The sequence below is a fragment of the Salmo salar genome, chromosome ssa15 (assembly GCF_905237065.1).
Source record: "Salmo salar chromosome ssa15, Ssal_v3.1, whole genome shotgun sequence".
Classification (NCBI taxonomy): Eukaryota; Metazoa; Chordata; class Actinopteri; order Salmoniformes; family Salmonidae; genus Salmo; species Salmo salar.
The window spans coordinates 1660000-1676440 of NC_059456.1; the positions used below are offsets into that span (position 1 = coordinate 1660000).

The 16441-nt window shown below is 43.7% G+C and overlaps 1 protein-coding gene across 7 annotated transcripts in view; it reads left to right on the forward strand.

Moving 5' to 3' along the window:
• Window positions 1-15126, forward strand: part of tjp2b (tight junction protein 2b (zona occludens 2)) — a 237124-nt gene extending 221998 nt beyond the window's left edge. For 6 of the 7 annotated variants that reach the window (XM_045695321.1, XM_045695324.1, XM_045695326.1 and 3 more), the window contains 6 exons: window positions 540-640; window positions 6510-6734; window positions 7403-7513; window positions 8528-8917; window positions 9026-9111; window positions 9303-15126. In XM_045695321.1, coding sequence (XP_045551277.1) covers window positions 540-640; window positions 6510-6734; window positions 7403-7513; window positions 8528-8917; window positions 9026-9111; window positions 9303-9474 — 1085 coding nt within the window. In that variant the 3' untranslated portion in view covers window positions 9475-15126. Of the gene's footprint in view, window positions 1-539; window positions 641-6509; window positions 6735-7402; window positions 7514-8527; window positions 8918-9025; window positions 9144-9302 lie in introns of all 7 variants that reach the window. The other variant, XM_045695327.1, reaches the window with a different exon arrangement.
• Window positions 15127-16441: the final 1315 nt, after the last annotated feature.

Below are 16441 nucleotides of genomic sequence, written 5' to 3' on the forward strand. Positions count from 1 at the left end.
TCTCCCCCTCTCCCCTCTCTTCCTCTCCCTCTCCCTCTCCCTCTCTCCCTCTCCTCCTCTCCCCCTCTCCCCTCTCCTCCTCTCTCCCCCTCTTCCCTCTCCTCCTCTCTCCCCCTCTCCCCTCTCCTCCTCTCTCCCTCTCTCCCTCTCCCCTCTCCTCCTCTCCTCCTCTCCCCCTCTCGCCTCTCCTCCTCTCCCCCTCTCGCCCTCTCTCCCTCTCCTCCTCTCCTCCTCTCCTCCTCTCCCCCTATCTCCCTGTCTCCCTCTCCTCCTCTCCCCCTCTCCCCTCAACCTCTCTATGTTCTCTTCTCATTCATCCTGCTATTATCTCTCTTTCTCCCTCTATCCTCTCTCTCCCCCTCCCTTTCTCGCCCCCACTCTCTTTATATCTCTCTCCTCTTACTCTATCTCCCTGGTTTCTATTGCTCAATCTGTCTCCCCCCCTCTCCCTTCATCCCTCCTCCTCCTCTCCTCTCTCCTTCCCACCCTCTCTCCTCCTCTCTCCTTCCTACCCCCTCTCCTCTGACCCCCCCCTACAGCTACTATTGAGGTGAACTCGGTCAACGATGCGTGGTACGGCAGTGTCAAGGACTCTATCAGAGAGCAGCAGACTCAGGCTGTCTGGGTGTCTGAGGGGAAGGTAAACACACTCACCATGGACCCATAACTACATACTATACCAGGGGTGTGAAATTCCAGTCCTTAAGGGCCTGATTGGTGTCACAGTTTTGCCCCAGCCCCCCAGCTAACACACCTGACTCCAATAATAAAAATCATGATCTTCTGTTTAGAATGACATGTGATTAATCAGCTGTGTTTGGTAGGGATGGAAAAACAGTGTGATGCCAATCAGGCCCTCGAGGACTGGAGTTACCCACCCCTGTACTAGACTGAACTATACTGTACTATACTATACTATACTGTACTGAACTATACTATACTGTGCTATACCGTACTATACTGTACTAGACTGAACTATACTGTACTATACTATACTGTACTATACTGAACTGTACTATACTATGCTATACTGTACTATACTATACTGTACTAGACTGAACTATACTATACTGTGCTATACTGAACTATACTATAATGTGCTATATTGCACTATACTATACTGTGCTGGACTGAACTATACTATACTATACTGTGCTATACTGAACTATACTATACTGTGCTATACTGCACTATACTATACTGAACTAGACTGAACTATACTATACTATACTGTACTATACCGGACTATACTATACTGTGCTATACTGTACTATACTATACTGTACTCGACTGAACTATACTATACTGTACTATACTGAACTATACTATACTGTGCTATACTGTACTATACTAGACTGAACTATACTATACGGTACTATACTATACTGTACTAGACTGAACTAAACTATACTGTACTATACTATACTGCACTGTACTGTACTGAACTATACTAAGCTATACTGTACTATACTATACTGTACTAGACTGAACTATACTATACTATACTGTGCTATACTGAACTATACTATACTGTGCTATACTGCACTATACTATACTGTGCTATACTGAACTATACTATACTGTGCTGGACTGAACTATACTATACTATACTGTGCTATACTGCACTATACTAGACTGAACTAGACTGAACTATACTATACTATACTGTACTATACCGGACTATACTATACTGTGCTATACTATACTGTACTCGACTGAACTATACTATACTGGACTATACTGAACTATACTATACTGTGCTATACTGTACTATACTATACTAGACAGAACTATACTATACTGTACTATACTATACTGTACTAGACTGAACTAAACTATACTGTACTATACTATACTATACTGTACTGTACTGTACTATACTGAACTATACTATACTGTGCTATACTGTACTGTACTATACTGTACTATACTATACTGTACTATACTGTACTGTACTATACTATACTGTACTGTACTAGACTGAACCATACTATACTGTGCTATACTGTACTGCACTTTACTGTACTATACTATACTGTACTATACTGTACTATACTGTATTGTACTGTACTATACTGTTGGCTGTTGTTACAGAAGTATCATTTGAGGGGCGCGCATCACAAGCAAAGTGTGTTGTGTCATTTTACTTCGTCTGTGAAAAACATTAGCACAGGCAAGTCTGATTACGCTCAGCCAGAGTAATTTATTTCTTAATATATGTCTCTGGGGATTAGCTATACCACAGCCTCTGGTACAGTATGACTCTGGGGATTAGCTATACCACAGCCTCTGGTACAGTATGACTCTGGGGATTAGCTATACCACAGCCTCTGGTACAGTATGACTCTGGGGATTAGCTATAGCACAGCCTCTGGTACAGTATGACTCTGGGGATTAGCTATACCACAGGCTCTGGTACAGTATGACTTTGGGGATTAGCTATACCACAGCCTCTGGTACAGTATGACTCTGGGGATTAGCTATAGTACAGCCTCTGGTACAGTATGACTCTGGGGATTAGCTATACCACAGCCTCTGGTACAGTATGACTCTGGGGATTAGCTAGACCACAGCCTCTGGTACAGTATGACTCTGGGGATTAGCTATACCACAGCCTCTGGTACAGTATGACTCTGGGGATTAGCTATACCACAGCCTCTGGTACAGTATGACTCTGGGGATTAGCTATACCACAGCCTCTGGTACAGTATGACTCTGGGGATTAGCTATACCACAGCCTCTGGTACAGTATGACTCTGGGGATTAGCTATAGCACAGCCTCTGGTACAGTATGACTCTAGGGATTAGCTATAGTACAGCCTCTGGTACAGTATGACTCTGGGGATTAGCTATACCACAGCCTCTGGTACAGTATGACTCTGGGGATTAGCTATATCACAGCCTCTGGTACAGTATGACTCTGGGGATTAGCTATACCACAGCCTCTGGTACAGTATGACTCTGGGGATTAGCTATACCACAGCCTCTGGTACAGTATGACTCTGGGGATTAGCTATACCACAGCCTCTGGTACAGTATGACTCTAGGGATTAGCTATAGTACAGCCTCTGGTACAGTATGACTCTGGGGATTAGCTATACCACAGCCTCTGGTACAGTATGACTCTGGGGATTAGCTATACCACAGCCTCTGGTACAGTATGACTCTGGGGATTAGCTATACCACAGCCTCTGGTACAGTATGTCTCTGGGGATTAGCTAGACTACAGCCTCTGGTACAGTATGACTCTGGGGATTAGCTATACCACAGCCTCTGGTACAGTATGACTCTGGGGATTAGCTATACCACAGCCTCTGGTACAGTATGACTCTGGGGATTAGCTAGACCACAGCCTCTGGTACAGTATGACTCTGGGGATTAGCTATACCACAGCCTCTGGTACAGTATGACTCTGGGGATTAGCTATACCACAGCCTCTGGTACAGTATGACTCTGGGGATTAGCTAGACCACAGCCTCTGGTACAGTATGACTCTGGGGATTAGCTAGACCACAGCCTCTGGTACAGTATGACTCTGGGGATTAGCTATACCACAGCCTCTGGTACAGTATGACTCTGGGCCGTTCAAAACTAAAGACCTATCGTATCAGAGATATACTCTAGTAAACTATACACTATAGTCTAATATACTCTACTATGCTAAACTATACACTATAGTCTACTATACCCTACTCTACTATACTAAACTATACACTATAGTCTACTATACCCTACTCGAGTATACTAAAGTATACACTATAGTCTACTATACCCTACTCTACTATACTAAACTATACACTATAGTCTACTATACCCCACTCTACTATACTAAACTATACACTATAGTCTACTATACCCTACTCGAGTATACTAAAGTATACACTGTAGTCTACTATACCCTACTCTACTATACTAAACTATACACTATAGTCTACTATACACTACTCTAGTATGCTAAACTATACACTATAGTCTACTATATCATACTCTACTATACTAAGCTATACACTATAGTCTACTATACCCTACTCTACTATACTAAACTATACACTACAGTCTACTATACCCTACTCTACTATACTAAACAATACACTATAGTCTACTATACCCTACTCTACTATACTAAACACTATAGTCTACTAGACCCTACTGTGCTATACTAAACTATACACTATGGTCTACTATACTCACCTAAAATATACACTATTCTCTACTAAACCATATACTATACTCTACTAAACTATACACTATAGTCTACTATACTCACCTAAAATATACACTGTACTCTACTAAACTATACACTATAGTCTACTATACTCTACTAAACTATGCACTATAGTCTACTATACTCTACTAAACTATACACTATAGTCTACTATACTCCACTAAACTATTCACTATAGTCTACTATACTCACCTAAAATATACACTATACTCTACGAAACTATTCACTATAGTCTACTATACTCACATAAAATATGCACTATACTCTACCAAACTATTCACTATAGTCTACCATACTCTGCACTATAGTCTACTATACTATACTAACCTCTACACTATAGTCTACTATACTCTACTAAACAATACACTATAGTCTACTATACTATACTAAACTATACACTATAGTCTACTATACTCTACTAAACAATATACTGTCATCTACTGTATTCTACTAAACTGTACACTATAGTCTACTATACACTATATTCTACTATACTCTACTGAACTATACACTATATTCTACTATACTCTACTGAACTATACACTATATTCTACTATACTCTACTAAACTATACATTATAGTCTACTATACTATACTCTACTAAACTATACACTATAGTCTACAATACTATACCCTACTAAGCTATACACTATAGCCTACTATACTAAACTATACACTATAGTCTACTATACTCTACTAAACGATATACTGTCGTCTACTGTATTCTACTAAACTGTACACTATAGTCTACTATACACTATATTCTACTATACTCTACTAAACTATACACTATAGTCTACTATACTATACTCTACTAAACTATACACTATAGTCTACAATACTATACTCTACTAAGCTATACACTATAGCCTACTATACTATACTAAATTTTACACTTTAGTCTACTATACTCTACTAAACTATACACTAGTCTACTATACTCTACTAAACTAGACACTATAGTCTACTATACTATACTCTACTAAACTATACACTATAGTCTACAATACTATACTCTACTAAGCTATACACTATAGCCTACTATACTAAACTATACACTATAGTCTACTATACTCTACTAAACGATATACTGTCGTCTACTGTATTCTACTAAACTGTACACTATAGTCTACTATACACTATATTCTACTATACTCTACTAAACTATACACTATAGTCTACTATACTATACTCTACTAAACTATACACTATAGTCCACAATACTATACTCTACTAAGCTATACACTATAGCCTACTATACTATACTAAATTTTACACTTTAGTCTACTATACTCTACTAAACTATACACTAGTCTACTATACTATACTCTACTAAACTATACACTATAGTCTACTATACTATACTCTACTAAGCTATACAGTATAGTTTACTATACTATACTCTACTAAACTTTGCACTATAGTCTACTATACTCTACTAAACTATAGACTATAGTTTACTATACTATACTCTACTAAACTATACAATATAGTCTACTGTACTCTACTAAACTATATACTATAGTCTACTAAACTATACACTATAGTCTACTATACTATAGTAAACTATACACTATAGTCTGCTATACTCTACTAAACTATACACTATAGTCTACTATACTATACATTGTAGTCTACTATACTATACTTAACTCTGCGCTGTAGTCTACTATACTCTACACCTTTCCTCTTCTATACACCACTTGTACTATTTTGATCCTATAATCTAATCCCCGTATTATCCACATTATCAATCATGTTCAGTAGAATAGTCTTACTGTACACTGCATTGCTCTACGATTTCTATAAACATTTGTGTACTTGTCCATCTTAACTCTTTCACTTGATACTACTACTATACCTCAGCCTTTTCTATCCCCTTTAAGATAGTGATAACTTCCTTTTCTATCCCCTGTCAGATAGTGATAACTTCCGTTTCTATCCCTTTTAAGATAGTGATAACTTCCTTTTCTATCCCCTGTCAGATAGTGATAACTTCCTTTTCTATCCCCTTTAAAATAGTGATAACTTCCTTTTCTATCCCCTGTCAGATAGTGATAACTTCCATTTCTATCCCCTTTAAGATAGTGATAACTTCCTTTTCTATCCCGTCAGATAGTCATAAGTTGTTCCCGCTATATTTCCTGTGCTGTCCTGTGTTGTGAGCATACTCTCTGTGAATCCTTCTGGTGCTCTACAGCTCGGTTCTTCTTTCTTTCTTTGTGTTTTCTTTGTGTTTCTGCTTCCTGTCTGTACACCAAGATCCATCATGTGTCTCTTTTAGCTGGACGGCACGGGGACAGACCTTGATCTCCATGACGACCGCATGTCCTACCTGTCAGCCATGTCGGCCGACTACCTGAGCATGGACAGCCGACTGGCCAGCGACTACGATGACACGGCGGACGAGGGCGGGGCTTATACGGATAACGAGCCGGACAATGAACCGGCCGATCAACTGCCGGTGTCAGCTATCAGCCGCTCCTCTGAGCCCGTGCTGGCAGAGGAGGTTAGAGACACACACACACACACACACACACACACACACACACACACACACACACACACACACACACACACACACACACACACACACACACACACACACACACACACACACACACTCAGATGCAAACCACTTCAGAGAAGATTGTGATGTCCTAACCTCACAGCCGTTAGTCTATGGAGAGCTGTAAGAATCTCTTCTGCCCTCTACAGGTGAAACACGTCATTACACCTATGAAATCTGTCTCGAGTCCAGTCTATGCCTTCGTGACCAGAATCAATACCATCTGGTTAGCATTTATTTGGGTTGTTTCAGGAACCCAATGTGTCCAATTTAATTTGGCAGAACATTTGTTTATTTAATAGAGGCTAGTCAGCACTATGATAATAGTGGACCCAAAGGCCTGTGGCCAGATTCTCTCTAGTACAGTACTTTAGTAGTTAGAAACAAACTGGAAACACTGGCAGAATGTACTTTAACATTTCACAAGGGTTATTAAAGGTATGACTGTGCAAGAATCTTTAAATATTTGTGTGTGTGTGTGTGTGTGTGTGTGTGTGTGTGTGTGTGTGTGTGTGTGTGTGTGTGTGTGTGTGTGTGTGTGTGTGGGGTGTGTGTGTGGTGTGTGGTGTGTGTGTGTGTGTGTGTGGTGTGTGTGTGTGTGTGGTCAGATATTGCGCAGGTGCAGTCCAGAGATCCGTGGTGGCATCAGGAGGGTGGGCAGCAGGGAGGTGCTCAGCAGCGCCAGCCCAGCGCACGCGTTTGTGCCTGACCCCCCCAAGGTGAGACACACACATACAGCACACAAACACACAGTACACACTCACACAGTACACACACACACAGTACACACACACACAGTACACACACACACAGTACACACAGTACACACACACACACAGTACACACAGTACACACACACACAGTACACACACACACACAGTGCACACACAGTACACACACACACATAGTGCACACACACAGTGCACACACAGTACACACACGCTTGACTCTGTGCTGAACTCTGTCATAAATGATTTGTGGAACTATCATTACATATTTCATGCCTCTCTCTCCACTCATGCGTTCCATGTCATTGGTCAGTCAGGCTAGTCTGTGTTTAGCCCCATTTCTCTTATATTCACTTGTTCCATTTTTGGCAACTTACTGACACCCCGCTTAGCTCTTGAACTCAACGAGAAGGAGCAGACACCCCTTCCCTCTGAAGAATGATCTGATCTGGAGAAATCACGCCCGCCGTGGCTCGGATTCCTCCAACAGCATCTTCAACGCTGGTTCCTCATTTAGCATAAAGTGACTCCCAGAACTCCCTGTGGTGATAGAACTGAAAGGGCCTATGACCTCAGAGGTGAAACCTCACAGTCCGTTGAGCAGATCTTCTAGATTACTCTACCTGTGTTCTGAACTCCTGAGCATGTAGTAGAGAAATAGATGTCCGTGGTTTAGTCGGTGTCCTCTTTGTCAAAATGTGGTATTCACCATTGCTCGGTGAATACCACATTTGAGGCTTCTTTCCTGTTTTAAATTAACAGTGATGTAGTGAGGGTGGAAGCCTGAAGCAAGGAACATTCCTTCAAGCCATCACTTAAATGTTTCTAGTCATAAATCTTGTATTCACCTACACAAAGGTTTGAGTTGTGCGTATGTGATTGACCCTGTCTGGCTCCATAGAAATAGAATGATTTCATCGAATCAAATCAAAAGGATTTGATTCATTCTAATTCTATGCTGGTCCCCCTCCCCTCTCTCCACCTCTCCCTTCCTTTCCCCTCAAGGTGAAGCTGTTGTTCAGGGATGAGGTAGTCCCTCCCAGGGGGGTAGTAGGGGCGTACGACGCCCCCCCCAGCCGTGGCTACGACTCCCACTCCTCCAGCCCTGCCAGCAACGACCCCCCTCCTCTCCCTCGCTCCCTCAACTCCTTCGGCAAGGCCAAGCCCCTGGCACTGCAGACCCCCGTCACCCTCAAACCCTCCTATAATATCCAGGACCCCACCAGCAGCACAGCCCCAGTCACAGTGGCCCCTATGGGCCCGGAGGAACCAGAGGAGAACCCTGAGGACCCCAGCCTCAGGTCGTTCCTGGGGAAGGTCAAGGCCTTTGAGAAGATGGACCACTTTGCACGCGCTCAGAGGATGCTGGAGCTGCAGGAGGCACACAACGCCAGGGTGAGGGAGAAGGGACGGGGTGAGGGGGTTGGTGGATGGGTGGGTCTGCTTGTCTATGTGTTGCCATCACAGCATCATATTTCATATCTCTCTGTCTCCTCCCACCAGTTGGAGATAGCTCAGAAGCACCCAGACATCTATGCTGTCCCCCTGAAGACCCAGAAACTGGACCACAGCCGGCCTCAGCCTATAGGGTAGGAGCACAACATGGGAGTGTTTTTAGCCCGTGAGTGTTGTGATGGGCTACTGCTGTTTACCTGCTTTTGTTACTCTTTATGCATCTACATGTGTGGCTTTTTACTGAATTCTATGAGTGTGTTTGTAAGTTTAACACCTTCAGCTGTATATTAACGTGTCCTGTGTGTGTGTGTGTGTGTGGGTTCAGTTCCAGCTCGCATCCTGAGCCCCAGACCCATCCCTCCAAGCTACCGTACTCTGAGAGTCGTGGGTTCTACCTCAGCGATGAGGAGGAAGAGTACCGACGCCAGCTGGCTGAACACACCAAGAGAGGCTACTACCAGGTCAACAACCAGAAATACCAGGACACTGAACTGTAGACTACACCCCTACAACCAGAAATACCAGGACACTGAACTGTAGACTACACCCCTACAAACAGAAATACCAGGACACTGAACTGTAGACTACACCCCTACAAACAGAAATACCAGGACACTGAACTGTAGACTACGCCCCTACAAACAGAAATACCAGGACACTGAACTGTAGACTACACCCCTACAAACAGAAATACCAGGACACTGAACTGTAGACTACACCCCTACAACCAGAAATACCAGGACACTGAACTGTAGACTACACCCTACAACCAGAAATACCAGGACACTGAACTGTAGACTACGCCATCAACCAGAAATACCAGGACACTGAACTGTAGACTACGCCCCTACAACCAGAAATACCAGGACACTGAACTGTAGACTACACCCCTACAACCAGAAATACCAGGACACTGAACTGTAGACTACGCCATCAACCAGAAATACCAGGACACTGAACTGTAGACTACGCCCCTACAACCAGAAATACCAGGACACTGAACTGTAGACTACACCCCTACAACCAGAAATACCAGGACACTGAACTGTAGACTACTCCACTACAACCAGAAATACCAGAACACTGAACTGTAGACTACACCCCTACAACCAGAAATACCAGGACACTGAACTGTAGACTACACCATCAACCAGAAATACCAGGACACTGAACTGTAGACTACACCCCTACAACCAGAAATACCAGGACACTGAACTGTAGACTACACCATCAACCAGAAATACCAGGACACTGAACTGTAGACTACACCCCTACAACCAGAAATACCAGGACACTGAACTGTAGACTACACCCCTACAACCAGAAATACCAGGACACTGAACTGTAGACTACACCCCTACAACCAGAAATACCAGGACACTGAACTGTAGACTACACCCCTACAACCAGAAATACCAGGACACTGAACTGTAGACTACACCCCTACAACCAGAAATACCAGGACACTGAACTGTAGACTACACCCCTACAACCAGAAATACCAGGACACTGAACTGTAGACTACACCCCTACAACCAGAAATACCAGGACACTGAACTGTAGACTACACCCCTACAAACAGAAATACCAGGACACTGAACTGTAGACTACACCCCTACAACCAGAAATACCAGGACACTGAACTGTAGACTACGCCAACAACCAGAAATACCAGGACACTGAACTGTAGACTACGCCCCTACAACCAGAAATACCAGGACACTGAACTGTAGACTACGCCATCAACCAGAAATACCAGGACACTGAACTGTAGACTACGCCCCTACAACCAGAAATACCAGGACACTGAACTGTAGTCTACGCCATCAACCAGAAATACCAGGACACTGAACTGTAGACTACGCCATCAACCAGAAATACCAGGACACTGAACTGTAGTCTACGCCATCAACCAGAAATACCAGGACACTGAACTGTAGACTACACCCCTACAACCAGAAATACCAGGACACTGAACTGTAGACTACGCCCCTACAACCAGAAATACCAGGACACTGAACTGTAGACTACGCCCCTACAACCAGAAATACCAGGACACTGAACTGTAGACTACACCCCTACAACCAGAAATACCAGGACACTGAACTGTAGACTACACCCCTACAACCAGAAATACCAGGACACTGAACTGTAGACTACACCCCTACAACCAGAAATACCAGGACACTGAACTGTAGACTACACCCCTACAACCAGAAATACCAGGACACTGAACTGTAGACTACACCCCTACAACCAGAAATACCAGGACACTGAACTGTAGACTACACCCCTACAACCAGAAATACCAGGACACTGAACTGTAGACTACACCCCTACAACCAGAAATACCAGGACACTGAACTGTAGACTACACCCCTACAACCAGAAATACCAGGACACTGAACTGTAGACTACACCAACAACCAGAAATACCAGGACACTGAACTGTAGACTACACCCCTACAACCAGAAATACCAGGACACTGAACTGTAGACTACACCCCTACAACCAGAAATACCAGGACACTGAACTGTAGACTACACCCCTACAACCAGAAATACCAGGACACTGAACTGTAGACTACGCCCCTACAACCAGAAATACCAGGACACTGAACTGTAGACTACACCCCTACAACCAGAAATACCAGGACACTGAACTGTAGACTACACCCCTACAACCAGAAATACCAGGACACTGAACTGTAGACTACGCCATCAACCAGAAATACCAGGACACTGAACTGTAGACTACGCCCCTACAACAAGAAATACCAGGACACTGAACTGTAGACTACACCCTACAACCAGAAATACCAGGACACTGAACTGTAGACTACACCCCTACAACCAGAAATACCAGGACACTGAACTGTAGACTACACCCCTACAAACAGAAATACCAGGACACTGAACTGTAGACTACACCCCTACAACCAGAAATACCAGGACACTGAACTGTAGACTACACCCCTACAACCAGAAATACCAGGACACTGAACTGTAGACTACGCCAACAACCAGAAATACCAGGACACTGAACTCTAGACTACGCCCATACAACCAGAAATACCAGGACACTGAACTGTAGACTACACCCCTACAACCAGAAATACCAGGACACTGAACTGTAGACTACACCCCTACAAACAGAAATACCAGGACACTGAACTGTAGACTACACCATCAACCAGAAATACCAGGACACTGAACTGTAGACTACACCCCTACAACCAGAAATACCAGGACACTGAACTCTAGACTACACCCCTACAAACATAAATATTTTACCCCCTTTTTCTCCCCAATTTTGGTCTTGTCTCATCACTGCAACTCCCCAACGGGTTCGGGAGGCGAAGGTCGAGTCATTCGTCCTCCGAAACATGACCCGCCAAACCGCGCTTCTTAACACCCACTCGCTTAACCCGGAAGCCAGCCTCACCAAAGTGTGGAAACACCGTTCACCTGACGACCGAGGTCAGCCTGCAGACCTACCGGGCCACAACAAGGAGTCTCTAGAGCCCCCACGACCAAACCCTCCCCTAACCCGGACGACGCTGGACCAATTGTGCGCCGCCCTATGGGACTCCCGATCACGGCCAGTTGTGATACAGCCCAGGATCGAACCCAGGGCTGTAGTTACGCCTCTAGCACTGCGATGCAGTGCCTTAGACCGCTGCGCCTCTCGGGAGGCCAAAGTGTAGCACTATTATACATCCTACCACCATACCACACTTCCCTATACAAATCCTAGGACACTAAACTGTAGTGCCCCTCCTTTCCTGGACCCCCGACCACCTCTTACCACCCTATAGTTCTAACACACCTCTTACCCCCCTATAGTTCTAACACAGCTCTTACCACCCTATAGTTCTAACACACCTCTTACCACCCTATAGTTCTAACACACCTCTTACCACCCTATAGTTCTAACACACCTCTTACCACCCTATAGTTCTAACACACCTCTTACCACCCTATAGTTCTAACACACCTCTTACCACCCTATAGTTCTAACACACCTCTTACCCCCCTATAGTTCTAACACACCTCTTACCACCCTATAGTTCTAACACACCTCTTACCCCCCTATAGTTCTAACACACCTCTTACCACCCTATAGTTCTAACACACCTCTTACCACCCTATAGTTCTAACACACCTCTTACCACCCTATAGTTCTAACACACCTCTTACCCCCCTATAGTTCTAACACACCTCTTACCCCCCTATAGTTCTAACACACCTCTTACCACCCTATAGTTCTAACACACCGGGCTGGTTGAATAGAGACAAACAAACACACACTGCTGAGCCCTGCTCTGATTGATCTAGCTCAGCTCAGCTCAGCGTGCACACACACACACACACACACACACACACACACACACACACACACACACACACACACACACACACACACACACACACACACACACACACACACACACACTTACCGTTCCACTGGGGCTCCGACCCACTTGCCTGACCCTGCACCGATCCGCTGCTGACTTGGAAGCCGTCCCGCTTTTAAGTTTTTCTTAAAAACGTTTTTTTTTGCTTCAACGAAGTAAATGGATCTGTCCTCACAGTCTTTATTATTATTATTAATCCTATTTCTTTCTATTTGCTTATTTGATTGAGTTGTTTCAGACTGTTATTTTGATACACTGTTCTGTGCTGTTATTAGGGTTGTGACATGTTTAATCAGGACCATGTTATTTCTTGCCTATGCAACTCCTTCAGTTTGTACCGCAGAGACAACTCAAACCTCTTGCCACGAGTCCCTCTCCTCACTCTGCCAGAACCTTAAACCTTAACCTTAAGTGTTCCAAGCTGTGGCTTTTTCTCCTCACTTTTTTCTCTTTGTACTATTATCCAATATAACCAGCTGCCTCTAAACTAGTTTAAAAGGTCACCTACTGTATATTGTTATGTCTAGTGTTTATACTCCTATCTTGGCATTCCTTCCTATATGATCATGCGTCTGTGTATACATACAGTACATATTATCTCTCTCTCTCTTTATATATATATGTGTGTATATTTGTATATATATATATGTGTGTATGTGTGTGTATATATATATATATATATATATATATATAGAAAGAGAGAGAGCAAACGTAAGATATATATATATATATATATTTAGAGAGAGAGAGAGAGAGATATAATATATAATACACTGGAATTTGTTTAAAAAAAATGTTGAAGTGCCTTTTACTTTCTGATTAACATGAGGTTTGGGGACGTCGGTGCGCCCCAGTCCCAGCCCATGTCCCTGTCCTTGTCCCCTGGACCACACTACTCAGCTGCTCTCAAGCTTTTATGGAAAACAGGGCACAAGAGACACCAAAACCTTAATTCCATCCCTACTGTACTGGCTGTCCATCCGTCCCTGTCTCCCTTCCTCCACAACGACACCCTCTGTGACCAGTCCTGCCCTGTATGTCTCCCAGAGATATGGCCATGATGTGGGCAACATTCAATCAAAACCGCTTTCCGGATTTCCTGGTTATGATGACGATAACATTCCTCAAGCATGTTTGGACATTGACATAATGTTCACTATGTCTTTCACAAGAGTAAGGTGCTATTTGTCTTACCCGAAGAAACCTGAAGCACGGTTTTGATTGAATAGCACCCCAGATCAGGGTGGTTCAGGGAGGAGGAGTGAGGTTGGAAATGTGTGATTGGTTGATATGTGTCAGTCATTTCTGTGTTGGAGTCTGTTCTGTCCTTTATGGTCTCAGCTCCACTGTCCAGGGGTTTCTACTTGTTATTACATGCTTGATTGTATCTCAGTTCACACTATACATCCACCAATGAGAGAGAGAGAGAGAGAGAGAGAGAGAGAGAGAGAGAGAGAGAGAGAGAGAGAGAGAGAGAGAGAGAGAGAGAGAGAGAGAGAGAGAGAGAGAGATCTGCCGTGGCGTTTCACATTACAGCACCAAATAAAATTAACAGTCTTTCGCTGACCAAGTGGAGAATGTCTGTCTTATTTTTTTTTAACTAAACATTTGAAGGCTCTATTGATTGAAGCACTAAGGGCTTTTAAAGCGTGGAATCAAAAATGTTCTCATCCACTTCCCCATTCATCATCCTGTCAAATACAAGAATAAACCAGTTTGAATACCTTTCAAGGTTCATTTTAATTCATATTTTTTTGTTCCAGCTGATGCTCTGTCTGATGAACGTTTAGAATGTAGCTGCCGTCACATCAAAGACTGAGCCAAAATGAATATTTCACTTTTTAAAACACTGTGACAGGTCGTGCCGACCTGAAAACGTCCTATGCTAGCTCTGACATTTTCCTTTTCAACACCGTCCAACAACTACGGTGGATAGGCATAACCTGGCCAGTACAATCCAGCTCTGCTCGGCTAGCTCAGTCATGTTAAAAGGGTACTTGTGTGTAATACTGTAGCTTCCCAGACAATCACTTTGTATTTGACTGGCTGTGAGGTTGGTGTTTATTTTGTTGTACACTTAGTTACTCATTGTGCCCTGTGCCCTGGCTAGCTGCAAATCATCTACTCCTGCTAACAGAACTCATTGTGCCCTGTGCCCTGGCTAGCTGCAAATCATCTACTCCTGCTAACAGAACTCATTTGTGCCCTGGCTAGCTGCAAATCATCTACTCCTGCTAACAGAACTCATTGTGCCCTGGCTAGCTGCAAATCATCTACTCCTGCTAACAGAACTCATTGTGCCCTGGCTAGCTGCAAATCATCTACTCCTGCTAACAGAACTCATTGTGCCCTGGCTAGCTGCAAATCATCTACTCCTGCTAACAGAACTCATTGTGCCCTGGCTAGCTGCAAATCATCTACTCCTGCTAACAGAACTCATTTGTGCCCTGGCTAGCTGCAAATCATCTACTCCTGCTAACAGAACTCATTGTGCCCTGGCTAGCTGCAAATCATCTACTCCTGCTAACAGAACTCATTCTCTGTGCCCTGGCTAGCTGCAAATCATATACTCCCTGCTAACAGAACTCATTGTGCCCTGTGCCCTGGCTAGCTGCAAATCATCTACTCCTGCTAACAGAACTCATTGTGCCCTGTGCCCTGGCTAGCTGCAAATCATATACTCCTGCTAACAGAACTCATTGTGCCCTGGCTAGCTGCAAATCATCTACTCCTGCTAACAGAACTCATTGTGCCCTGTGCCCTGGCTAGCTGCAAATCATATACCCCTGCTAACAGAACTCATTGTGCCCTGGCTAGCTGCAAATCATCTACTCCTGCTAACAGAACTCATTGTGCCCTGGCTAGCTGCAAATCATCTACTCCTGCTAACAGAACTCATTGCCTGTGCCCTGGCTAGCTGCAAATCATATACCCCTGCTAACAGAACTCATTGTGCCCTGGCTAGCTGCAAATCATATACTCCTGCTAACAGAACTCATGTGCTGTGCCCTGGCTAGCTGCAAATCATCTACTCCTGCTAACAGAA